Source organism: Osmia bicornis, chromosome 9 (assembly GCF_907164935.1).
Source record: "Osmia bicornis bicornis chromosome 9, iOsmBic2.1, whole genome shotgun sequence".
Lineage (NCBI taxonomy): Eukaryota > Metazoa > Arthropoda > Insecta > Hymenoptera > Megachilidae > Osmia > Osmia bicornis.
In genome coordinates, this window is record NC_060224.1 from 8,313,724 (window position 1) to 8,340,019 (window position 26,296).

At 38.4% G+C, this 26,296-nt stretch overlaps 1 protein-coding gene and 1 long non-coding RNA gene across 7 annotated transcripts; one reads left to right on the forward strand and one right to left on the reverse strand.

Moving 5' to 3' along the window:
• Positions 1-931: 931 nt before the first annotated feature.
• Positions 932-23,427, reverse strand: LOC114878245 (ras-related protein Rab-32). 5 transcript variants are annotated; one of them, XM_029191825.2, is made up of 6 exons: positions 10,832-12,194; positions 9,851-10,276; positions 8,600-9,177; positions 3,459-3,687; positions 2,982-3,307; positions 932-2,638 (listed from the first exon to the last, which is right to left on the reverse strand). In XM_029191825.2, exons 1-6 carry the CDS (start codon positions 11,196-11,198, stop codon positions 2,525-2,527), a joined length of 2,040 nt encoding a protein of 679 aa, XP_029047658.2. In that variant the 5' UTR covers positions 11,199-12,194; the 3' UTR covers positions 932-2,524. The 5 variants fall into 5 exon arrangements, with proteins under 5 accessions (XP_029047658.2, XP_029047660.1, XP_046142960.1 ...); XM_029191827.2 differs by lacking the exons at positions 8,600-9,177; positions 9,851-10,276; positions 10,832-12,194 and adding an exon at positions 23,249-23,427; XM_046287004.1 differs by lacking the exons at positions 8,600-9,177; positions 9,851-10,276; positions 10,832-12,194 and adding an exon at positions 15,894-16,632.
• Positions 23,428-23,671: 244 nt separating this feature from the next.
• On the forward strand, positions 23,672-26,225 carry LOC123988115. 2 transcript variants are annotated; one of them, XR_006829644.1, is made up of 3 exons: positions 23,672-24,454; positions 24,904-24,963; positions 26,137-26,225. It is a non-coding gene; the product is annotated as an uncharacterized LOC123988115 (long non-coding RNA). The 2 variants fall into 2 exon arrangements; XR_006829645.1 differs by having other exon boundaries at positions 23,672-24,449.
• The last annotated feature ends 71 nt before the right edge of the window (positions 26,226-26,296 follow it).

The window sequence follows — 26,296 nt, forward strand, 5'->3', positions numbered from 1 at the left end:
AAACGTTCGTTCGGGCAAAAATGCTCAAGTGAGCGCGAAGGCCCACAGCACGAACGAACGCTTTCCGATGGCTGTCGGTCCATCAAAGGATATTCGTGCGAACAATTTTACTGTGCCGGTTACAAATTTCCAAGTTCCAATTTAGTCGACCGCTGTCGAATTTACCCTTCGGAAAAACTCAGTTTATGATATGGCCTGATGAACCGACATAAACTGATTTTCGAAATCCGGAACAATTTTTAATATTAATTGTTTGGATACTTTAAACAGATACTGAAGACTCGTATATGAATCTCCCGTTGCTAAAAAACGTAGCGTTATCGCTAAGCGTTCTTTCACCGTCACAGCTTTTCTAAATCTGGTGTCGTTTTTTTGTATTTTGGGGCCGATAGCATTTATTAAAAATTCAAAATCTTCCGACGACATCCGCACAAAATTTTTAAAATGTCACTATAACTTCTATCTGTAAATCTCTAACTAGTTTTTCACCACTAGAGGTTGCTCTATTTTTATACATCTGACTAATCCACCATCGTTTATCTTGATTTTTTCTTCTTCTTTTTCTTTTAATTATTGTGTTCATAATAATATACTCTGCACTGGCGATCGTGACATCTGTTCCTATCGACATTCTGACTTCGACTGGTTTACGGTAGAAAGAACTTTTCTACATAGAACCCCGATACAAAGATACAAAGATTCGTTTGGGCAAAATGCACGAGTCAGTACGAGGCTTAAGGACAATCATATCCTGTTCATTTTCACTTCATTAAATTACGATAGCTGCCTTTGTGACCTAAACGAAATATTTCCCTTTTAATTTTTCTAGGATTCTCCGGTAGATAATTAAAATTAACCCTCCGCTAGCATAGATAGTCTCATAAATTAGGATCATTTAAAGATAGGATCATCAAATGATTCGTCGAAGAAATTAAATGCTTGACACAACTGAACGTTATATTAAATCTCAATTCGATTTACTATAAATTATATATATATATATATAACATGCTTCTTATATGTATATATTTATAAATAGAATATACAGAATACGCACGAACAAAAGTACTCCATATCGAAAACATGTGGCGAACACGTGGCACCTCAGTGTTCAAAAATCGTGGTGTAAAAACGTGAATCGCTGAGTTCGTTGTTATTCGTATGCTTAACACTGATAATTGCGTTAGTTTTGTATAAAAAACATTTCGGTATATATATTTTTGTCTTTTTTATTGAACAGTTTCGACGGATCTGTTCGTCAGAGAATCGATTACACAACTAGACTTATTAATAAAGGTACGATCGATAGTCAGCTACCTGTTAGCTACCCTCTTCTTTCTTTTTATCTTTATTCTTTACGTAGTCTTGGTTAAAATTAGTTAACATTAGTTTACAGCCGTGTCCATGATACATCAATCGCATCGTGGAATGGAAAGGAATTATTAAGTTATTGCATATCAAATGACCTATAGCTTATAGTATAGCTTTTCATTCATCCTTGATTAAAATTCCACATAAAAAAAGATTTATTTCTCATGGAATGTACGTGTCGATAATGATCGATTAAAAATATATCATTCTTTCATAGAATTTCAATGTTGCCGCTTATTTTCCATTCCTCAATTCTTTGCTGCCAGACGAGAATGATTATAAATCTTAAAAAAGATCAGCAATTATATCATTCTATTGGAAGTTCAAACTTCGCGTGAAATATTGCACAGATATAGCAAAACGTGGAATCAGTGTTCTAGAATGTATTTCTGGCATCAAAGAATCATTAGTGATAATCTCAACGAAGGTAGAAAGACTTGAACAATGTTTACTTTCAATCTACTATCGATTAAGGTCCTCGTGTACTTTCGAACTTCCCTCGTCGTTCGTTGTTTCGCAATGGTTCTATTATTTTCAAAAGTGATAAGTACAAAATTGTAGGAAAACATTGACCCGGGAATGCTGAAGTAATACTGTGAAAGAAAATTGGGAAAAAATGGAAAATTTGTTAAATTTATCGCGTGATTCTCAACCTTAAACTTTACCACACTACTCTCTCGCTATATCTATCAAACTTTATTCCCATGAAATCTTCCTTACAGATTTAATACTGCAAAGGAAAATGAAAAGAAAAAAAAAAATGAAAAACTTATCGCGTGATCCGTAACTCTAAATTTTCCACACTGAAAGAAAAATCTCTTTCTCATCCCAGCTTCAGCATTCCAATCAACATCCCCTAAATGCAACCCTTCGTGAACTAGGCAGCACGTGTATGTACAATGGACAAATTTAAGAATTGATACAAAATCAATTACTATTCACGAGGATACGAGTTAAAGACATTCAGGAAGCGGGTCGATCGTAAAACGCAATCGTTCGCATAATAAACGATTCTTTTCCCATGAAGATGAGACATGGTGGCCTTTGTGGACCAAATGGAACGCGACTTTCGTGTCATGGCACCGACGGTAATACGGCGACGAAAGGATGATAACGGACCGGATGATCCTGCTATCGGTGATTTACCGATTCGTCAGCAAGAACAGGATTTCTTTGAGCTGGAGGGTGATTGGTTCAACGCGAATCTTTCACCATCTGTCTGGTCCTGGGAACCGTTACCCTTCATCAGCTGATCGTTTTGGAGTATCTGTAAAAGTAAAAGCCTGAATTAATGAAACTAATTTTTCATCAGGGATATTAAAATGGAACTGCGACTGTTTTACACGAAAGACGTATTATCGAGATGACATGCAGATGGACCAGGCTCTAAATTAACCGACCGGTGATTAACTGCACGTCGTAAGACGATTACCTTGATACACGTGAAACAACCTGATAAAAAGCTACAAAACACAATAAACAAAACGAGTAAATGGTTAATCGCGAGGGCAACACGATATTCCGCAAATAACTTGTTGCGTAGCTGCCGAATCGAGGAAAACAAACTACCGTTCGTTCCGAGATAATAAAAATGAATGACCGTTCCTCACTTTATTGACGAGAAATCGCGCTGCCTCCTCGATGTTTATGTTCTCCTTGGCAGACGTTTCGAACCATCCGGCAAAGTTCTTCTCTTTGCAATACTCGTCCATTTTCGTGGGCGAATTCACCAGACCCTCTTTCTGCTGATCGCATTTGTTAGCCAGGAGGACACAAGGAATCGGTGAACCGTCAGGAAGCTGCACTTTCGAGTCCAAATCCTGTTTCCATTTCACCACCGCGTCTAGGGTTGCGCTTCTCGTTACGTCGAATACTATGAAAGCACCCACGGCTTCCTTGTAGTACACTCTGGTCATGTTGCCAAACCTTTCTTGACCTGAATATTCATTAATTTTCAATCAATACGTTTATAGAGTCACTGGTGAACACTGTGATACATGGAATAATTTATAATTAGACTGATACGTAAGGAAAAACACAAAGTGACACGATTAGAGAATAATTGAAGAGGAGGAATTACGACTGACCTGCGATATCCCATAATTGGAGCCTTATGATGGTGTGTGGGTCCCAGTTCAACACTTTCAACGCGAAATCGACGCCAATCGTTGCGCGATAATGTTGAGAGAAGAATTGATGAACGTATCTCTTAATGATGGATGTCTTTCCGGCTCCCAACTCGCCGATCACCAGGATTTTATACAAGTGCTCTCGTTTCTCGCCTACTCCGGCATTCGGCGCATTGTTCTGTGACGACTGTATCAAAAAAAGGAATGTTTTTTTTAATTAGTATATCGAATTTTTCATAAATTTTTATTAATAACTTTGTTAAGAATATTTGAATTTTCGACTTTCCAAGTCGATTGAATTATACTGGATTGTGACTACATAAATGGACTACAATATCTAATCACTTGTTATTCACTAATAATTATTGTCTGTTTGTTAATCGAGCAAATGGTTCCCAGTGTGTGATGAGGCAACCCTCGTCAATCTTTCCTCTTTTATCTTTATTATGCAATTGTATTGTCTAGGACTTGGCACACTTTCACGGTAATAAAAAAGAAATTGAACAGAATTTAACATATTCAAAATATTGGAAGCTGAATAAATCATTTTCACACATTATCTGAATAAATTTTTTTGAAGTCTCGCACTGATTCTTTATTTATCGCATCGGGCCGAAAATTATTATTCTTTAATATTCTGATTTTCCGAAAAGTTCAAACAAGTCAGAATATTTCCAAAACCTCACTGGAGTTCACTAAAATCTAATGAAACGTTAAAGAAACGCAAAGACCCGTGATTGCAATAAGAGAAAATGAAGATGGTAATTAATAAAACCAACCCTGAACCACTTCCACCTTTTCGGGTTCACTTTCAATTTCGACAAATTGAGGGGTTGAAGATTTTTGCAAATCTTCAGGTCGTCCATCGCACGTGTTTGCTAAACGACGTTTACGCGTCGCGACGCTCCTAAACGTACTGAACCGGTCGACTTGCACCACGTGAATGAATCACCGACAACGGCCGTTCGTGAATGCGGCTAAATAACTCGATCGCCTTCTTTAAATACCACCAGTCTTCAATTACCCAGCGAAAAGTAAACTTTACCCTTCCAGCAATCTTCTTACTCCTTTTTGCAATGGGATCGTTCAAAGAATGTACAAAATTAATTAATATACTTCTGGCAAATAGTGCATCTGCTGATATGTAAACATCTGGACGATTCTACGTTGCACAAGCTATGATAAATTTGCGAGGTGTTATGCAAATATTCTTTATATAAATTTTCGAGAAAAGATTAATAGCATCGTATCTTATTAACAGATGATCTTTGATCGATCTTCACCATCAAATACGATTTGCAAATATAGTAGCTTGCGTTTTATAACAACCTGTTGCGTCGAAATACGTTGTTTTAATAAAAATATATTTTTTTTGTTTATTTACGGTTTTTTGTCGCATCAACTACAAGGTTACTAGCGACATCAAGGAGTAAGTAAAGTTTGGTATCTTTTATAAATTAAAGTAAGTCTTGAATTTTACCGTTTTTTAAATTGTCCTTGAGTAAAGATCCTAGTTTATATTTGTTGCGGAGGAAATCATATTTAGTACATTGGAGAATTAAATGATCTATGAATATTACAGAGTCACACTCTTCACATTGGAGAGCTGGAGTTTTTGATAATCTGTAAGAATGAGTAATTCTAGAATGACCAATTTTAATTCTTGAGATGGCCATTTGTTCTCCTCTCTTTATGCAATTTAGAAATAATATTTTCAAATCAGCTTACAAATTCTGTGGAAAATTTTCAGTGGTAATGACAGGGGTACTTAGGGTTCAATTTCGGTAAACTCAGGTAAAAGGAGAATTAGTTTCGTACACCTTTCTACCTGATATTTCGCGGAACGTATCCTAATGAAATGAAATCATGCTAGGAAACACGATATTGAATACGTCTGATGAAAGTACAGGGTAAGTCGTAATCATAAACTCTAGGTAATAATGGTATAATGTAAAAGTAGAAGCCACGAGTGTACCGTGTAACATTGTCATGGTGTGTCGTATTTAATGGCATTTAATCTGTGTGGAAAACACGAACATCCTGTTTCACCTTAAACAAAGTATTAGTTCAAACACTCGACAAATCAATTACATAGATGGTTTGAGACAAAGTGATCTAGAACATCTTGGAATTTTCCAAAATATATATTAGTCAGTGATAAGGAATGACTACGAATTTTCCGTAGTAGTGGACGTGATATTTCTCACGTACACCCCGTAGCTTTCAACGCGACATAAAGTTCTATGAGACCCCTTGAATTGGGGTGGGCTGGAATTTAAATTTTTACAGAGAGATTAGCGACGTTTTGTCAAGTGCACTAAAGAAACTCAACAATACCATAACGTATCATCTTGTTTTTCTCTTCGATTCAGTTAACACTTTCCGTCTGTGATACGATATAATCTTTGCATAATCAGTGGTTTCTTTTTTCCTCGATCTGTCATTCATCCTATCGTCTCGGTTTCAAAACCGTCTTCCTCTATCTCCCGCTTGAAATTCTATAACTTTAATAATGAAATCATTATTATTCATGAATTCACTATTGTCTGCCTTTTTTTAGGCCGGATCCACACTATCGGTTCGGTCACGGTCCGCTCTCGGTCCGGTAAAATCTTACCGTACGGCTATATCCGCACAATATCGGTTCGGTCATAGTCCGCTCTCGGTCCGGTAGAATCTTACCGTACGGCTATATCCACTAGGGATGTGCGGATACCCGATATTACGGGCTCGAGCGGACTCGGAAAAAATCGAGCGGGCTCGGAAGGACGTCCGATACATGCGTGCAGCAGTGACTATAGATATCTATAGTGACTGCGTGCAGTCGGGTAGCCCGACTATTTCGGGTACAGTCGGGCAGATTCGGACGATCTCCCGCGGGCCACGGCCCGCGACCCAACTCTTATTTACTTGTTAGTAGTATTTGCAATAAACATGTGCAAAGTCTGTTTTATATGGAATTTTGGAATAAGATAATTTTCCGAAATAATGGGGCTACCCGACTGCACGCTTGTATCGGACGCCCGCCCAAGCCCACTCGATGTTTTCCGAACCTACCCGACTAGTCGGGCCGCACATCACTAATATCCACACAATATTGGTTCGGTCACAGTCCGCTCTCGGTTCGGTAAAATCTTACCGTACCTATACAGCTATGTCACTTTCGAGCCGCTCTCGGTCTGATAGTCAATTATAAAAAGTCTTTTTCAATTGTATTTTTGGCATTAGTAGATGCAAATGATAAATTTACTATTGTAGATATATGTAGGTTCATATGGAAAAAATAATGATGATGGTATTTTCGCGAACTCTGCTTTTGGAAAAAGTTTACAAAGTGGTAAATTGAATGTTCCTAAGGATTCTCCGCTGTCAGGAACAAATACAATAGCACCTTATGTGATATTAGGTGATGAAGCATTTCCATTAAAGAAATATTTAATGCGGCCTTATCTAGGATCAAAAAATATTTGAAAAAGAATATTTAATTATCGATTATGTAGAGGAAAAAGATTAGTCGAGTATGCGTTTGGGATTTTATCACAAACCTTCAGAGTTTATTGTTTATCAGACTCATAGCTGATCCTGAAAATGCCACTACAATTATTTTAACGACATGCATTCTGCATAGTATTATTAGAAATAATCGATTTTAAATTGCGAAAAGAATTTGGAATACATTGAGACAAATCATGTAAACAATCTACGAAGACAAGGTGGAAATGTACAAGCTGAAGCGTTTCAAACGAGGGAGCGCAGTCAAGCTCCAGGAAAATATTCTTCGTGAGTGATCGGGACTGGACCGAGATCGGAGCGTGATCGGATCGGAGCTGGAGCGGACGCATAGTATGAATACGCTCATAGATTTACATTGTATTATATTTTACTGGACCGAGAACGGACCATGAGCGAGCCGAAAGGGTGGCTCCAGGAAAATATTCTTAGCGATTGCTCGGGATCGGTGCGGGATCTGAGCGGGATTGAAGCGAGATTGAAGTATGATCAGATCGGAGCTGGAGCGTTATGAATACTCTCATAGATTTACATTGTACTATATTTTACCGGACCGAGAGCGGACCGTAATCGAACCGATAGTGTGGATCCGGCTTTATTATAGAACGAAGAGGGAGGTTCAAGTTACACGGCTTTGCGTGCTTCATCTCCCTCTCTTGTTCCGAGAAGTTTAATTGGAGCATGCTTCTCGTCTCGAGATGAAAGCGCGGGAAAATTCTGTCTGTCAGACGCTGCTTAACCTTTCAAGCCTTTCCGTAGACATTCATGGTGATAGTGGGTTTAATTTGTAGAATTGAGAATGATATCGAAGGGTTTGTTATGGTACTATATACTTTAAATAAATAAACTGTGTATTCTATAAATAAACATAAAATGATAAAAATATTTTTGGAGCTCGATAAGGTTCCGCCTCGAGTATCATTGTTTCTGTGTTTCTATGAAATTGCGATTAAATTGAAATGCAAAACAAGGTCGAATTTTGCTGGTAGACCTTGCAAGATTATAATGTTAATTGCAAATTAATTTGGTAAGATAAAGTTGATTACTAATAATTATCTTGAACCGACTGAGATAACAAGGCAGTTAATTTGTTTTCCAAAACATGTTCATATTGTTGAATTCAATTACTTCAAGAATACAACATTTTTAATTTTTTTTGTTTCATATTTTAAAATCGAGAGTTCTTTAAGTCGAGCAAGTAGTAAAACCTGGAATATCAGCCACCAGTAGTAAAACTTGGTATAAATTCTCTATGGCATCGTTTAAAAGCTATAAGATCAGCGACGTAAGTAGGTAGTTTAGTTTCATAGCGATATAAAATGAGGATAATATCTTTGGACGTTGAAAATTATTATTTGTCTATGAAAAATATTTGAAACTCTAATCTAGGAAATACAGTAAAACCTTGATAAGTCGTCACTCAAGGGACCGAGAAATTTTGACGACTTAAGCGGAGTGACGACTTAAGCGGAGTAAAAACCATGTAAATTTTAAAATGACGAAGAAAGGAAAATGACGACTTATCCGGGTGACGACTTATAGAGGTTTTATTGTATTCAAATTGTCGTATGACAACCCTAGTTTCTCACCATGCTATCCTGACTGGCGATTTTTGCCTTCTCTATGGTGTCGCTGCCCACCATGGGTCCCATGGCGGTCGGAACACTCGCGTAACCGTCGTTCTGTCTATCGTAGCTCTCGGTGTAATCCTCTTCGGTACCGGCCAGGTAACCAACCCCAGTTTCCTCGTCGAATGTACCTTCGAACGTGGAGAACGTATCAAACTTCTTCACGCTGATATGTCTAGCTTTCTTTTTCACACCCTCTTCACGTTTCTCCTCCTTCTTCGTGGTTGTCGTTCTTTCTTCGTCGTCTACAGTGACCGCGATCACGGTTTCACCTGAATCCGAGTCCCGAGTGGTCTCGAACAATCGTCGTTGGAAAATGGCTCGTTTCTCTTCCAGTAACGACAACTTCCGGCGGACCTCGTGAGGGGATGATTTCAATATCCCCGATTCCGACTCGGATTTTATATTCAATTTCGTTTTTCTCGAAGAATCACTGCTCGATTTCCCGCTCTTTTGCTCAGGCCATTTGGAAATGGCGTACGGAAGCGTCGAGCTGCACGGAGCTTCCTGTTGGGATAACTTCTCTGCTATCTGAAGATCTGCGCACGTATGGTAGCACGGTCATAAATGCTCAATGGTTGCTACGTTTCCTACCGCGATACTATGTCGAGCTCTTTTTTTCATTTAATGATGGAATTTTTGGGGGTGAGATATTGAAAAGCATTTGAAACTGCATCAAATGAAATCTAATCTAATCTACCAAAAGACTGCTTTAACTAGATTATGGTTTCGAAATAACAATACTTATGTAGAATTAAAAGCAGCTGATAAATTCAACAGCAGATTAATTAACAACGAGTTATTTTTCAAGAAAGCCAATAAAATGTGTTGATCCGAGTTTAATTATTTATTTCAGTGGCTATAATCGAGAAAGCATAACAGAGTTAATGCGCTCCTGAACCGTTTAATTGAACCAAAGAAGCATTTAATTACGGGGAAGAATCGCCTCTTATCATTGCACTTTGCATCGTTTAATTGCACAAGCGAACCGAGAATAATTAAAAAGCAGTGTATTGTTGATAATTAACCATAAGAACGACTGCAGTGAAAAATTCTTAAGTGCAAGGAAAAATTATTTTATTTATGACTTAACATACCTACAAGGGCAAAGGCCGTCGCATTGAAAGGGTTAAGGATAGAAAGGGTCGAAGCCAGCAATATAAAAGAGAGCAGTCGCGTACAGAGAGTGCGAGAGAGAGAGAGATGGCTCACCAGGTTGGTTCTTGGAAAAGCTCCTGATGGTCAACGACGGCGACCTGCGTTGTACTACGGTCACGGTGCTCACCGGTTTCACCGTCAGCTTCTCCGATTTCCTAGTCTCTCCCTTCTCTCTTTCCCTCTCTTTCAGAGCCTCGAAGCCGTCCCGATGGCCAAGCCTTTCGATCTCCTGCCCCTTCCTCGTGATCCTGGACGGGCTGTCCGAGAGGCTAGGCGATTCTTGCGACGATTGGCTCTGAGATCGGCTGCTGTCGCCACCTTCGGGCGTGTGCCTTGGCTCTTGTTCCGTCGACAAACGAAATTTGTTCAAGCTCAGCTTGCGCACCAACGAGTGAGACTTTTTCTTCTTCTTCTTCAAGGCCGTTACCGAGCCACCCTTGCGTTCGTTCTCCTCTTCCGGGCTCCGTTTGCGCCCCCCTTCTGCCAAGACAGGGGATTTCCGGTCAGACATTTGATAGGGTTTAAATTGAAACTAAGTTTGGAACTGTTGCACTATAGGGGATCTAGATCTAGTCTATTAGGACCTAGATTAATGATAGACCAGACGCTATTCTTCATTTTGAAGGATTTAAGTCAGCTAATTTGATAGAGTTTAGATAGACATTTTGAAATTGGTTTAGGTTACTTTGATTAGGAAAGAGTTGATTACATAAATCTATCATAATTAACAAATTCGTGGATTCCAATAATAGCAGAGATAGAAAAGAGCCATTAGAACGATTGAAATCTCAAGGTACCCATTCACACATCTAAAGACTTATCCCATCGATCACTTAGCGACAATTGGAACAAATGACTTCGAAAAAGAATTCAATTTCCCCGATTGATATCTACAAGTCAACACACTCCATCATTCTGCAACTATTCAAGAACATGACGAATCACTTTCATTCACAAAGCGAGGAAGATCTCACTGGACGAAAATGAAAGGTAAAGGAAGTGGTTCGTGCCAACATCGCTCCCACATGAATGAACCTTTCTCGTCAACATCCGGCTCCAGTTCGGCGACCGTCTCGTCGTTGGACCTATTCTTCTTCCTGATCTTGAACAAACCACCCTCTTTACGGAAGCTGCTCTTAAGCGCGCCGAATCTTCCCCTCTTCTTGTCCTCCACGGTGGTCGTACCCGCGGAGGGCGCTGTTCCCGTAGCGCCCGAACTGGTCAGGGTGTCCAGACTGGAACTACTGTCACCGACGGTCACGTATTCCCCAGAAGTGCTGCAACCGTACTTGCCACGATCCTCTTCTTCCTCTTCTTCTTCCTCCTCCTCCCCGTCGGAAGAACGCGCGATCACCGTGTCGGGCGAGCTTCCACCCTCGTTTGCGCTCTCGTTTCGATCCATCCTCGCACGAAGAAGGGGTAGATAGGTGAGAAGGAGAGGTTGAATCTTCGGAGGATGAGCGACGACGCGCGTGTACAACTTGTTTTGTGTCTCACTCTGCCGATCGACGGCGCAGTCCACGGCCTGGCTTCCTCTGGTCGACGTGGAAACCTTAGAAGAGCTGACTTTCTAGGTCCGATCGGCCAGCTACGGATAATCCGACACGTTTCCCCCTCCGTTTCCTCCTCTTTTTCCCGTTGCTCCTGGCGAGGGGCTAGCAAAGAAAGCCGGGAACGACCGACTCCCTCGGTTGTCGGCCCCGCTTCGCGGACGACGCGACGCGGACGCTTGGATCTTTTGAAACAGAGAAGCCTGGGAGTCGAGGTTACACCGGTTCCAGTGGCTAGAGCCTCGGTCTGCGGCTGATCGCACCTTCTAACCCTTCGTAACACGGGGGTTCATCGTCTGTAGCCGGCTCGACGCTCGCCAGACGAGTCGATACGCTTCGCTGACACGTTCTAGAATAGATCTACTTGTTAGTTGCTCTTTCAACACAATCCCACTTTTGCTCGCACCCGGATTTTAATTATGAAATAAAATCAAACACGGTTCAATTTATCAATAGAAAATTTCATTCGACTTGATCGTGTTAACACGACAGGGATTATTTCACTTTCATCCCTCAGTGAAAAATCAAATCTGCTCGACAGAGGATGCCTCGCAAGCGTTTGATTGACCGGTTAGTTCGTTCATCGTTCCTCTCACGACGACAAAAAGAGGAGGTAAACAAACGTGACAAAACAACCACTCTCGCGACACTGCAAATGGAACGTCGCGACGCTCGGAACCGCACTAAAAGCTCGGGTAAAAATCCGTGTACGGGGTACGCGGGAGGAGGAGCGTACCTGTACCCCTCCACGAAAGCGTGAAACGTTTGCAGCCAAGTTAACGCGAGAGGAGACGAGTTTTTCCACGCTTCTTGGTCCAAGGGAACAATTCCGTAACGACGTAGGCGTAACACGAGTACCACGAGGCTTTAGACAGCGTGCGGTGAGCCGCAAGACCTCGTCCCTCCGCTCTGTTCACCTCCACCTCGTCGAGCGGGTATCGTTATGTAACCTGTTGTCCGTTTTTCGAGTTACACGCTAAAATCTGTCTACCGTTGTTGGCATAACAAAGAATCCCAATATTAATGGTTGTCACCTTCAAATGCTTATGCTTCTACTTCGAGAAACGCGTTGGTCCCGATTCGAGATATACTAGATCTCGATCTGCGGTTGACTGAAGGGATCATGAGATCACAGATAGCGGATCCTCCGCGAATCCGAGCCATGAACGTCGGTTCTATGGAATTCGCATGTTGCATAACATTTACAACGACTGTGCTACATACCACCGTGTACCCTCTCACCGTGCTTATGTAAACTTTATCTAAGCGTAATTCAACATTGACGAGCAATTATTGCAATTATTGTATCAGATTGGATTTTCAGTAATTTTCAAAGATCATGGTCTTCAAGTTCAGTCCCTTGCGAAGAGAAACCATTTCCAAAGGATAAGAATAAGAATTATGTAAGTTTATTTCGCAAAATCGATGACATTTGCAAATAAGGGGACAGGTTCAGTCAAGGCAATCTTCGGACTGTTTTTCAATCAACTCGCGGTGTAATTAGTTTTATCGAATAACGATCAATGCACCGTGTTGACTGGTCAATAATTCAATGCCCCCCGGATCTCATACATGTCGGGGTGTTTTATGTAATCTACTAGTTTTTCGAATCCTAATAAATTTTCACGACGCACTTGACGAGGTTTTACGATTCAACAGGTGATTATGTAAATTGCAAATTGTGTCAGAGGTTAAACAAAATGAATTTCATTTCATAATAGGGTGCATTTGATTTTGAATCAAGTTCTTCTCCTCGAGGTTCCAAGATTGCTAACAGTTTTCCACGTTGATTATGGGAAATGTATAATTTCCACTTTTCCAACACGCACAGTATTCTTAGAAACTATTAATGGGACAATGACGAATAATCTCATTCCAAGAAGTTATTTTTTATACAATTCTTTCTATTTCTATTTCTTTACATCAGATATTCTCTTCTCACCTTTCGACCCGTTTCTGAAATACCATCAACCGTCCTGGAGTTACATCGATTTTCAATTTTCCATTTATATTTAAGATACGAGATTCATAAGAGAATAAGTATGCGAAGCTAAACATTGACCTACAAACGATTTTTGATCGGCCATTAATTATGAAGAGGATTGAAAGTCGCGGTGCGTGAAATAAACAATAGATCGTCGAGCATAGATCCTAGAGAATCGAGGATCGATGGATCGTAGTGATTACCATACGCCCCATTAATTCGTCACGATATGTCGGACAGAGTACGCGTTTCGTCCTCGACAATGTTAATTAAACGGTACACCGCGTAGGTGTAATTATGCTTTTCCACTTGCTGAAGAAGATGTGTTTCCCTTTTCCCAATGAGAAACTCTTCTTCGATATTCTCATTGAAAAATCTACAATTCTATGTTTCCATAAATCAAATAATTTTCAAGATGTTTATGTAACGAGGCATACTTGTTTCTGCACCCCCTCGAGATAAATATGTTCGTGATTATTTCTGAATGGTGCAATCGCGCACCTACGCATCATGAATTTATAATTAATTAGAATACCATGTGTGCTTGTAAGAAGAAGCTGGGAAAAAAAGGAGAATTCTTGGTAAACGAGCAACGATTCGAAGGGCATACGATTCATGGAAAAAGATTTCCACGTTACAAAACCATCTGATAACTTTGTACCATCAAAGTTATATTTTTATACCGATCTATGTGTTGGAAAGAAAGTTGTTTATATAAATTTATTTGCGTAGGTGTACATGTAAGGTCAATTCACGGTTGCATATCTGTCGAGTGGCGGTAAATAAGATTATGTAACAATCAGATAAATACTATCACTAACAATAAGATTGAATTAGACACTAACAATAACATTCCCAAGAAATTCGTGGAACTTTGATAATCTTCTCTGATTTATTAATGAAAACTAAACTTCCTTACCTATCGGGGTTAATTATTCATCTGAAATTTTCTTAATGATCGTCTGTCGACGGTGAAAGGTCGGCCCAAAAAGTTGACAGTAAGTCGAATTGTACGCGACGTGCAGCCTCGTCGCTTCGAAGGGGAGAATCCCATGAATATCTAAGACTGTTGACTGACAAGACATCCTACAAGTTCTTCCTACTGCGTTATTATACGCTACTGCCCTTTTTTTCTACAGGCGTTCGCGCCCTCTTAGAGCCGGCACTCTTTAAATGCAAATCCTGTGGGGAAGCTAGAAAAGACCGTAATTCTACCGTCTAGAAAACTCGACTAATTTCCAACAATCTCTCTGGCTGTGTTTCCGAATGGCCTCACCAAAATTGAGAACTCAGGTTTGGTATATAACCTAAATTGATTACAAGAAACCGATTAAAGTTGGTTTCAGAGCTGGATGTCTTACCGTTTTCGAGATATCGTGGTAAGGTTAGGTTCTGTGTATGCGCAATATCGAATAGCATACGTTCAGTATCAAATAGCGCATGCGCAGTATTGAATAGCGCATGCGCAGTATCGAATAGCGCATACATAGTCCCAAAATTGTACAAAAATTTCTTACTCCGATATCTCAAAAACGGTAAGACATCCAGCTCAGAAACCAATTTTAATCAGTTTCTGGTAGTTAATTTGGATTATATACCGAACCTGAGTTCTCAGTTTTGGTGGGGCTATTCGAAAACTTATCCATCTCTCTAACATTTTGTACCGCATTTCTCAAGGGTTGATCAACCTTCGCGGAAGAAGCAAACGGGATGAGCGTAGTTTACGAACACTGGCGCCGCTCCGGTTACGAAACGCATTGTTGCATCGTTTCCTCTATCTTCTGTCGGTACTTCTAAATCTAATTATTTCGCTCGGTTTTCTGCAAGTAGATTCTCTCACGGATAGGTCGTTGAGAGTCGGAGAAAGTGCAATAACCCGGTGCTCTACAATTGCTCTTTCCTTTTCACTGGAAGACGCGAATCGTCTCGTATTCTACGACAAAATCGACACTAAAGTGTTGAAATGAAATTTTTAAATGAATAGAATTCGCGTATCTTTTGGTAATTCCAATTTATCATTTGTGAAACGTCATCGAGACATCAGTGTAACGCGTGATTCTAGTAAATCAAGTATTTTCGAAAAAATGAAATATCTTGTCAGAGATCTGATACTGGTAGTATCGCCTCGGTGCTCCGTCGTCGTGATATAAAATTTATGAAAGTTAATAAAATATTTATTGTGACATACGAAAATAAAATAGTCCAAGTTATAATTTATTCTTATATAAATCATTCGATCGACGCACTTACGTAAGGAACCGTGCAGAACATATAATTACGAGGTACATACGTAAGAGATGATTAGCAATCGTTTTATCGGTTGATTAATTAGCTAAGACATTTGACGTTAATTGAAGCTGACACCCGTGAAATCAGACATATTTCTAGAGGAATGATGATTAATACGATGAACAACGTACATCGAAATTTTTCCAATTTCCTTTGGAAATTTGATTGTCTAACTTTTCATGTATTTCATAGATTTGGATCATGATTGACTAGGTCAGTCTCGTTTCAAAGTTAATAAGTAAAAAGTAGAATAATATTCAATGAAACCAACCTTCTTTTTGACAGTCAATTGTTTCCCATTTTCACTGAAGTTTATGTTCAGATCGAGGTACCGGTAATTGTTATTTAACAATTGTGGAGGTGGTTTCATCGGTGGTGGATTCGCCTCTTTTTTGTGCCTCAAACGTCTCTCTGTCCTTTCGTGTCTGGTACGTAAAACCAGCACCACGTTGCGGTCCAACATTTTTAATTTAAAATAACAACACTGCGAAATGTTTCAACTTCGATAATGCTGTGCTGCTGTCTAATACTATTAGTAGCCCCAGAATACTCTTCAATTTAGTGCAATTTTCAGTTTTCTCACAGAACACTAATTGCAAGACACTCAGTTTTCAATGTTCCTTAATAGCACTTTTGACTCTCACCTTCTTCAAGTGTCTCGGATCAACCCTCGACACACTAATGCCAGTTCCCTCACGAAACTTTTTATTATAAATAGAATTACCAAGTTTACTGTCTCTAATCGATCATCGCAGTATCAACAGAGGTCTATACAAAGTCCAAGAAGCTCACAAAGCATCGATACCCTGATCTTTTTGGAAACTTTCAAATTAGTTTCCGAACACAATCAGTTCGAAACTAAAAGTCTCGTGATCGATCACTATCCCAGAATTTCTTTGAGATTCTTCAATCGAACTTCATCGTGTAACAACTTCACGATGGTGCACAGAGATCGAACCGAGTGGAGATGTTGGAAGCCTGAATTGTTGAAACGAAACGCGTAGAATAATGTGATGCTTGGGCGCAAAGTCCCGACATTTATTGGCCCGGGGTTAGACTGAAACGTTATCATCCGCGACGCGTTATCGACATCCGTGATGGAAAAAAAGATGCTTAGGCGCCATTCGATGCGACAATTTGATCGTCTTTTCCTAATCGAAATCCTTCGAATCCCTTTCGACACCCTTAGCTATCCACTGATTCGCTTATTATTTAATTAGCTAACTTATTACGAATACGCGAAACGACAGTTTTGAAATTGATACGATTAGGTTCTGTCACTCGCAAACCACAGTAACTATACTCTTAAACCAATGGTAGTCAACCTGGTTTTGTCCGATACTGAGGCACTTTTAATTTTTTAATTTAACTGACTTTTTAAAAACACTGAAATGGAAATTTTACTTCTATTACTACTTCCATTCTTCCTTTACTACAAGTAAAGTTACTTCCCTACTTTAGAAATCGCCATTACTGTGGAGCCGGTGGACGGGTAGAAAATTTTGCTACTGACAGAGATACAAAAGTGGGCGGTAGGTATAAAAAGGTTGACTACCCCTGCCTTAAACTATACTCTGCGACAAGAGACTCGATATTACAAGGCGAGGTATTAATCTCTGGTGTCCGACAACAAATTCTACACCATCGAAATTTGCATTTCAACACCTTTCACCTTCGCCGATCGAACTCCGATCGATTAGCCGGGAGGAGATTGCTCACCGCTATGAATGTGGTTCAGGTTGCCTATTTTCGACCCACTTCCGCTCGCAAAGTGCAACTATTTCCAAACAGCCAGATCAAGCGAATCAGTATTGATTGCTAAGTAAACGTTCCAAGAACTGTGGAAGCCTTAGGCGTGTACTAGGACAGAGTAAAAAACTATTTTTCTTTTTCCTTTTTTCTAACTTGCCTATTTACATAGAATATGTATTGTGAGATATTTGTCGGCTAATTTAGTATTTTCTAAATATAGCTAAGAAAGAAACAAGCCCGATGTTGTTGTTACATTTCTTTAATCTTACGACAATAAATCTTTATACCAACTACATCCAATTCAAACTGGATCACGATTTCCCTTAACCCTGAAAGACCTCGTGATAATTCTTCCACGCGACGCTTTTCGAATAAGACGCGTTTTAAACCGAGCTACGATCAGTTGTTTTTCAATTAAAACATGTGTCTTTCCTTCTACAACAACGCGATATTAGTTGTTATCATTCATAAGAGAATTCTATTAACATTTCTCCTACAAGAAGTTTTATGCGATTAGGAGTTGCACTAATTGATTAGGGCGAGTGTAATGCTCCGCCTAAAATAAGAATGGATTAATCGTTTAATCGTAAATGTATTTTACTCGTCAATAAAGTAGAAAATGAACTCGTAGTAGAAATAGCTGAAACATAGAAGGTTGATCGAAACATAATTGCGATCCACGAAAACGTCCCGACCTTTCGCAATACTTAGGAGATGAGGAGACACTTTTGGCAAAAGCACAAGAGATTTTGCGCGCACGCATTGAAAATAACGGAGAACAGTCCAAATGAGGTGAAAGATAGAGAAAAGGTTGAAAGGGGTCGTTTCGAGGCTTGTAATTACCGTTTTCAGTCGCCAATTTCCGTCGTAAATAACCACAATCATTCTGTTACATCAGTCGAATAGTAAGCTGTATTTATTTGTCTTGCAAACAGACAGTGAGAGGCAAAGGAAGTGGACACTGTTCAAAATAGAATACCTCGGTTAAAATTGGACTAAATAACATGAGGTTTTTTGAGAAGCTATAAAAATTAATTCACTGATATATGTATTTTCTTCGTTTTAAAAAATTACAATTTGTTGAAATCGTGAAGAAAAATAGTGAATTTTTAAGCTTTTTTATGTGAGCCTATAATGAAAATTAAAAAAAAACGTAACTAGTTCCATTCTTAGATGAAAAGTCACGATTTTCGGAAATTTTAATTACTTATAATGAAATTACTATACGAATGACCTATTTTAAATTTTCATTATAGACTCACATAAAAATTACTATTCACTATGTTTTCCCACGATTTCAATAAATTGTAATTCTTTAAAACGATGAAAATACACATTTTAGTGAATTAATTTTTATAGCTTCTCAAAAAACCACAAGTTATTTAGTCCAATTTTAACCGAGGTATTCTATTTTGAACAGCGTCTACTCACTTTTGCCTCTCACTGTAATTATCGTACACTGGACTACCGTGGAATTTTGCATTAGAAAATTGTATAATTTATTTTCATATTTAGTCGTCTGAAGGCTTCCTACTTTGTTTTAGAGGAATTTCAATGTTCCATCAGTCAGTGACGGACTCGATGGTGTTTCTCTTGATAACCGTGACTAACAAACGAATTCATGATTAGTCGGGGGTCAAGCTCGATACCGAACGATAACGAGAACACTGATAATCTCGACAGCTAAGAAATAAAATCCACTGGTTGACGTCGTTCGAAAATTTTGATTGACTGATTTCCTAGTAAATGGTAACTCAATTTAGAGATAGACTTTTCATTTATTTCGATTTTTCATCTCACGTTGTTGACACAAGTAAAAGACAAAGTAAAACTATATAAAAGGTTTTCTTTTTCTCTTCACTATTTTTCCACTATTCTATTATTTGCTAATAGACTTATCACTCTATCAACAACCTATCCCAATTTTTCATCCAAACATCATTTTCCAGAACGCGAATAGTTGTTCAAGGTGGCGATCGAGCGGGACAAATTTTATCGACAAATTAAACAGCAATTAATCTAAACGATTAGTCGCGACCATCGACCTTCTCAATTTTTTCTTTTCTTTTTCATTAATCTCTTGGTTCATTGCTTGTTAATAGAACTCGGTACGATTATAAATAAATGATTCTTTTTATATAGCACAATGAATGTACGTTACCTGGGTATTACCGATGACGTGAAACGGTTTATAAAGCCACGGTCCAGTTAATCGCGATTTACGAACGGGATGTGCCGACAGTTGCACGCCTCGTTAAACATACTTAATATCCGGATTATGGTGTTATAATAAGTGTTTTATTATTGCCCTCGACACGACTGTTTGTCGCATTAATGACGATTGAAAAATTGTCAGTAGTGAAGATCAATGTATAATCGGACAAGTTCAATGCTCATTACGAATCACATTAATAAACTGTAACTTTCAGAAAATCCTTTTCATTGCGATTATTATTTTGAAAGAGCCGTGGATCGAGGGCATTGAAAATAAAATAAAATCAGGAATAATGAATCAGAAGCGTCGATAAGAAGTGCTTGAGAATCACACTAGACGACCAAACGATAACGATAACGGATCTGTTGAAAAAAATTGTTTGCGGAAGCCGCTTTCTAAACGCTACTTTCGTGAATCACTCGATCTCTTCGATTCCCTTTTCTCAGATCGATCAAACATCGGCTCGTCGAGCTGGCAAACAAATCTGGCGCCAGATAGGACGAACAAGTCATCTTGATACTAAATTCATTCTTCCAATTATTCCATTGCATATATTTCAAAAATCCACAGGTTCTGGTTTTCTTCCTTTTCGTCTTCGCTGTACGTTGAATGAAAAAATCGATGAGATCGAATGCGACGCGGGAACACGATCGTGTTTCGTTCTTCGACTCGACCCAGATCGAATCGTATCGGATTTGTGGTTATTCTGATACTCTTTGCGGAGAAGAATCGAAGGTTCGATTGCTTTTAGCTGGTTACAAAAATAAGCGAAACCAGCTATGTTTGTCTGGAATCGAACGGATCCGATTTTCTTTCTACGATCCTTCAGATTAAATTTACGCACGGTTTTGTACGTATTCAGATCGAGTGGAAGATTTGCAAATTTCCTATCGGGGTATCGTGATCGAGGATATCCAGTGAAACATCAGCGCGTAGCTTTCGCTGGTAGCCACGATCGCGTCGTACAGGAAAGCTTATCAGCAACGATGCGCCGTCGTGATAATCCTCGAACAGCTTTGTCTTTATCTAATCGGTCGGAAGATTGTCGCGGAGTCGAAGCGAACGTCACGGGATGAATGGAAAAGTCTTGAAAAATTCTTTCGAACGTTGCTGCGCGATTGATCCTCTATAGTTGACTAATCATCCTTATTGAACACGATCTACTTCGTCGATTTTCTTCTTACTTGCCTCTGTGCATTTGGAAAAATTTCTAATCCATACGCTGCATCGAAGAGAAATATCATAATTTCAATAATTTTGCTTAGAAGTTGAAGAAAGCAGATGGAACTCCAAATACTTCTCAAGTTCTTTGAGCGATAACGCACTTGTTATTGTTGGATTTGTTTTTTCTCTATTTCATCGCGTTTTACTTCGCATACTTTCAAGTACTCGGTCAGGTTATCTACGATTAGGTAAATATGAATTCTTGGTCGAATTTGTGCGTCACCGAGATACCTCTAATCCCTGATAATCAATTTGTTATTGTATGTACCTATTATTATTCGTGGGCAATGAACAGGTTGGTAGATCACAAGTTATTGTATTCGATTCTTCGGAACAATTACTAAGTTATTGATAAGCAAAGAGGCTGATTCCGTTCGATAGCAACCTGTCTTAATAGCGTTCAAAGGCAATAATTTACCGCAATAATAGACCGTCAAATAATCCACTACGCGCAGGTAACTCATACTCTATAGCAGCGTTTCCCAACCTTTTTTGTGCCATGCCCCACTTAAGCCTTTCTAAAATTCTTATGCCCCCTATGTAATGTAAATATCATTTTTAATATTCAAAAATTGAATTGTTCTCTGAAGAAACTTAAATGATAGGTTTTACAAAGAAATCACTAGAAAATTGTTGAGGAAACACAGTAAGTAAATTTTCTAACTATATAATGGAGAACTGAAATTCAAGTAGGAAATAATTTTAATGAAAGATTTTTCTATATTATTTTAATTATTAGTAATTATTGACGTTTACCCAGCTCGAGTAGCGACTGAGAGTCGCCATACGATTAACTTAAACTCTGGACGAGTCCATTTTCGAATTGCCACCCTTAACAATCAAATTGCCCCCATGTGGGGTGTGGGCCCCACGTTGGAAAACACTGCTCTATAGTTTAAAATGTAACATTAAAGAAAGTTCTCTGATCTTGTAAAATGTATCATTTCCGATAATCCATACTTGTAGCACGTGGATGGATAACTTGTAATCAATTGAATACATTTAATGAGCCCGTAAACTTGATAAAAAATCAAGATTGGATTCTTTTGCTAATCAACGCAGAAAAGAAACGATACAACAAGTGATTAAAATTAGATACGAATGATAATTAAGAAGGTTCAATGAAATGTTAATTAATCTATGAATTCTTCAAGTTTTCTTGTACAATGTTACAGGAGAAAAAAAGAAGAGATTAATGTGTGTTTTTAATGAAGCTTGCCAAGTGAAAGAAAACTACCCTGTTCTGGTTTAATTCTTGCGATTCATTCCCTTCAGAGTGATTAAGAAACTCCTGTATCATGTATTAGGAAAAGAAAGAATATGTTTTTCTATCAAAATATCGCGGGTAATTGAAAAATAGAGCGATTAAAGGCTGGCTGGTAGTCAATTCGTTTGACGCGCATTCTGTTTCTCAGGCAAAAGGTGAAATGTAACGTTTCACTGGGGAAATGACCGCACATTGCCGCATCGCGGCTGTTTCCGCTCAATATCACAAGTGCAAAGCGTTTTTTGTACTCGTGATTCAGCCCACCGTGCAGTTGGCCTTTGTCCAACCGACTGTTATTTATTTTTATGGTGATTTTTACCAACACGGGAAGAAAAATCGTTCGTCAGCCAGAACAGTTTCCTGCGAGACCGATTTTTCGACCTAGTGGTGTTTAATCAAAGTGAAACTTTATAATTAAAGTTTTCATTTAAACGATTATTTGAATTTTTCGATCGAATCGTCGATTTATTTCGAGAAATATCGATATTCTTTCTACTGCACTACGCATGCGCAGACAAATAGTCCGAATATTCAAACCTTTTACGCGATCGAATTCAGAACGACGCGTTCTTGTTTTTTAATGCATATATTAAATTAAGCTCTTCTACTCGATTAGAATGTCACACTATACAGATGTGACATTATCGTTTGCATGCGTCAATTGTAATCCACCGAAAAATTTTCACGTTGATTATAATAATTCTATTAAAAGAACCGAAATAAGAATTGAAAGTCTTAAGCGCCAGAATCTTTAGCCTAATTAGCGAGACATTATGAGTGAAAGATACAAGATAAAAGATTAAATTATTATTCAAAGTGAATTCATCTTAAAATGCACAATAAAATGCTAATAACGAAAAGTATTATATATAGACCTATTTATAAAAATTACTCTGAAATTGCTGTCCTCTTAACAGTAATTAAGAAACAGATTCAAATATTCTATTTAAGTTTCTCCCATCGGATTAAATGACGTTCTTCCATGATTCCTATAATATTGAATAATATAGAATAGTGGCGACTTCTGTCGTAAATCCATCACTGGTCAAGGCCCGCAGGCTTTGTTAGAGTAGTCTGCTAGTTTCAAAAGCAGCGCGCGAAACGTCGCACGCACGGCGTCGCGTGCGTTTTTGACAAATAATAACAAACGATCGATTGAATTTTCACTTACCATTTGATTCCAACAATGATTCTGCTCGCCTCCGCGATAACTTTCGAGTGGAAGGGTCTCGTACTGTTGCTTTTTCTTAAACGTAGAACGAGGACGTCTCAAGACCGCTATCACCACAGATGGGCCCATCCGGCCATCTTGCCGTAGACCAAAACGTGTACTACACTGCGCTGGCGTATTTTACTACTCACCCCCTCTTTCTCTCTCTCGCTCTATCTCTTCCGATAATTGCGTAACTGACCGCGACACTTTCAGACATCCTGTCTTTGTCAGTTTTACAGGAGCGCCACCTTTCTTTATCTTTGTCTCGCACATTCGTCTTCGCGATAGCCGGCGGCGCTACGAACGCTCGGTAAATATTCAAACAGTACCGATGGAAACGAGAGCGATTTGTAAACTGTTTGTCGACCCGTGATCGCGTAAAAAAAGTGGAAGTGTCTTTTTCTTTAAGCGTTTTTATTATCTTTTTTTTAAGATCATGTTATGTTTTAGTTTGTTGTCATGTACGAAATCGTGGTCAAATTTATGCAATGTACTGATGTTCTATTAGATGGTGATTTATAAAATTGAATTAGTTATTAGTTAAATATTTGTTCGTCATTTTACTTTGACTTTTTTTAGTGAAAGTTGTAAAACAATCATTAGTGTCGGTCAGTGGTATTTGAATATCGTTTCGATCATCTGTTACCGGCGCCACCATGCAGGCTTACCTAAAATTTATTTATTATTTAAGTTTCCGCTGCTTTTCGATAGAAAGCGCTAGTGCTTCCGCGTTTATATTAAAATTGAATGATTTGTGTTTAAATTATAATAATATATTTGAAATTGATAATATAAAGGTTGATGCGTGTTTTTGGTTTGAGGATTTTGGGAGGAATGAATGTTCATAAAAGCAATTCCAATTTGTTTTAAACATGACAAATGAACAGATAAATATGGTTCGAAAAAGGTGGCGGTGAGAATAATCTTGACAGCGTAATCTTCCTTATCGACATCGACGTCGGCCGCCACATCTTTTGCTGTTGTTGTTGAGCCAGTTTAAGCTGGGTGGACGTTTCGCTTTGAGGTCCATCGTTGTTCCCTTTTCTGAGAGGGGTTGGGGGTCTGTCGCCGGCCTCGAAGTTCCTCTTGGGGTTGTCCGCTTCTTGGGGTTCTTTCCGTCGCCTCCATCGGCCCGATACCGGCGGGCAGGGAAAAAGGAGTAAGGTGAGGGAAGGGTTTTTCGGTGGGTTACGGCAGGCCTGTCCAAGTAGGGGAATCCACTCCTGGAACACATGTTTGGTTCCCCTTACAACGCTGCTCCTTCAAATAAGATGGGACAGTTCCGACTACCGTCTCTCCGTCTTTCCTAGCGGCGGTATTGTCTCCTCGGTCCCATCTTACTTGAAGGAGCAGCGTTGGAAGGGGAACCGAAACATGTGTTCCAGGAGTGGATTCCCCTACTTAGACAGGCCTGGGTTACGGGGTTAGAGTGGGAGGTGGGAAAGCGCAGCGATTGTAACGGTGGGGCATACGTGACACCACGTTACAGTACTTACGCATTGTACCTATTGAAATATTTTGCATAAATTATAGTTCAATCGTTTATTAATAATAATTTTATTATTGTTAATTAAATTTTATTTACATAAATTCGTATTTCTTATTTGTTACAGATATTTGCAGGATATTGAAAGGAATCCATGACACCTGATATGGATTTGAAATAGAATTTGGTAAGAATTTATTATTTTAATTTATTGTAATTAATTATTAACATTCATTATTACTTTTTTTTATTGAGTCGTTGTTAATTGTAAACATTTTTGATAATTAATTGGTACCAAGGTCAAGAAAGGAAAGATTAGAGACATTTTTTTTCTTTCATAGAAAAACGAATTCATAAAAAAAGAATAATTAATTTTTCATTTTATTAAATAATTTCGTCTAGTATTGTAATACAATTGTTTTAAATTATAACCAAATTGAAATAATTCGTATTCTACTGAAGATTGCTTCTCTTCTGCAATTATTAATTATTTTAAACAATCTTTTTTTATTAAATCATAGTAATTATATTACTATTAGCTTTCGATATAAGTTTAAATCAAAATAGAATCACGTTTTTAAAAGCGGAGCGTGGTGATGTAACGGTGGAGCATACATGACACCACGTTACAATTTTAATTTTATTCTTTTTTTTAATTGCTCGATATATCCGGTATTAGAGTCAGTGCACCAGTGAAGAGGGCATTGCTCCATAATGAAAGAGTGTATCTTATTACTTTATTTAATTAATTTTAATTCAAATAGAATAATTTACAGTTTCAACACTTGATAATTGAGAGTTCTTTTTAATTGCTAATATTTTATAAAATCCAAATCTTTATATATGTATATAATTCTTCTGTGCGTGTGTATGTGACTGAACTCCTAAACGGCTGGACCGATTTTGATGAAATTTTGTGTGTGTGTTCAAGTGGATTCGAGAATGGTTTAGATTCACAATTCGGTCCACTACAAAATGTTTTTTTAATTAATTTTTTATTTATAAGTTGTTGTTGATCTTGGAATGTTTTACATTGAATCTGGCAGACAGCGCTGCGATCGCGGTGTCGAATATTCAAAAATATTTTATTTTACTTCCAGTTTGTCCCGATAATTGATAAGTCGAATTGTGGTAACTGTACACGTGATGAAGTCAGGTATTGTAATTAATTTTTTTTATAAAAATTTTCATCAAAACGGTACAAATTGTTACAACTTATTCAAAAAAGTTTGAAATTTTCGGATTTAAGACGTGTGTACAGGACAACGTCTGTCGGGTCCGCTAGTTCATATATAATTTTATTAGAATAAAAATTGATAATTTGCAAAATTAACCGTAATTCTTTTTTGTTTTGTTACAGATGAATTTTTTGATTTTGCCGAGTTCCTAGACATCCTGATGTCTTCTCTCTGTTATATTTTTTTCAGAAACTATGCCTTTGAGATTCTGAAATGTACCACATTGCAAATATAATTTTACGGAAAGAAAATTAATAATAATGAATGCATGGTCAATATTGT

Excerpts from the sequence above, each read along its gene's own strand:
- LOC114878245 (XM_029191825.2), bottom strand. The coding sequence starts at position 11,198 with ATGGATCGAAACGAGAGCGCAAACGAGGGTGGAAGCTCGCCCGACACG. Across the intron at positions 10,277-10,831 it reads GCCGGATGTTGACGAGAAAG|AAGGGGGGCGCAAACGGAGC; the intron begins GTTCATTCATGT and ends CTGTCTTGGCAG. Across the intron at positions 9,178-9,850 it reads CTTTTCCAAGAACCAACCTG|ATCTTCAGATAGCAGAGAAG; the intron begins GTGAGCCATCTC and ends ATACGTGCGCAG.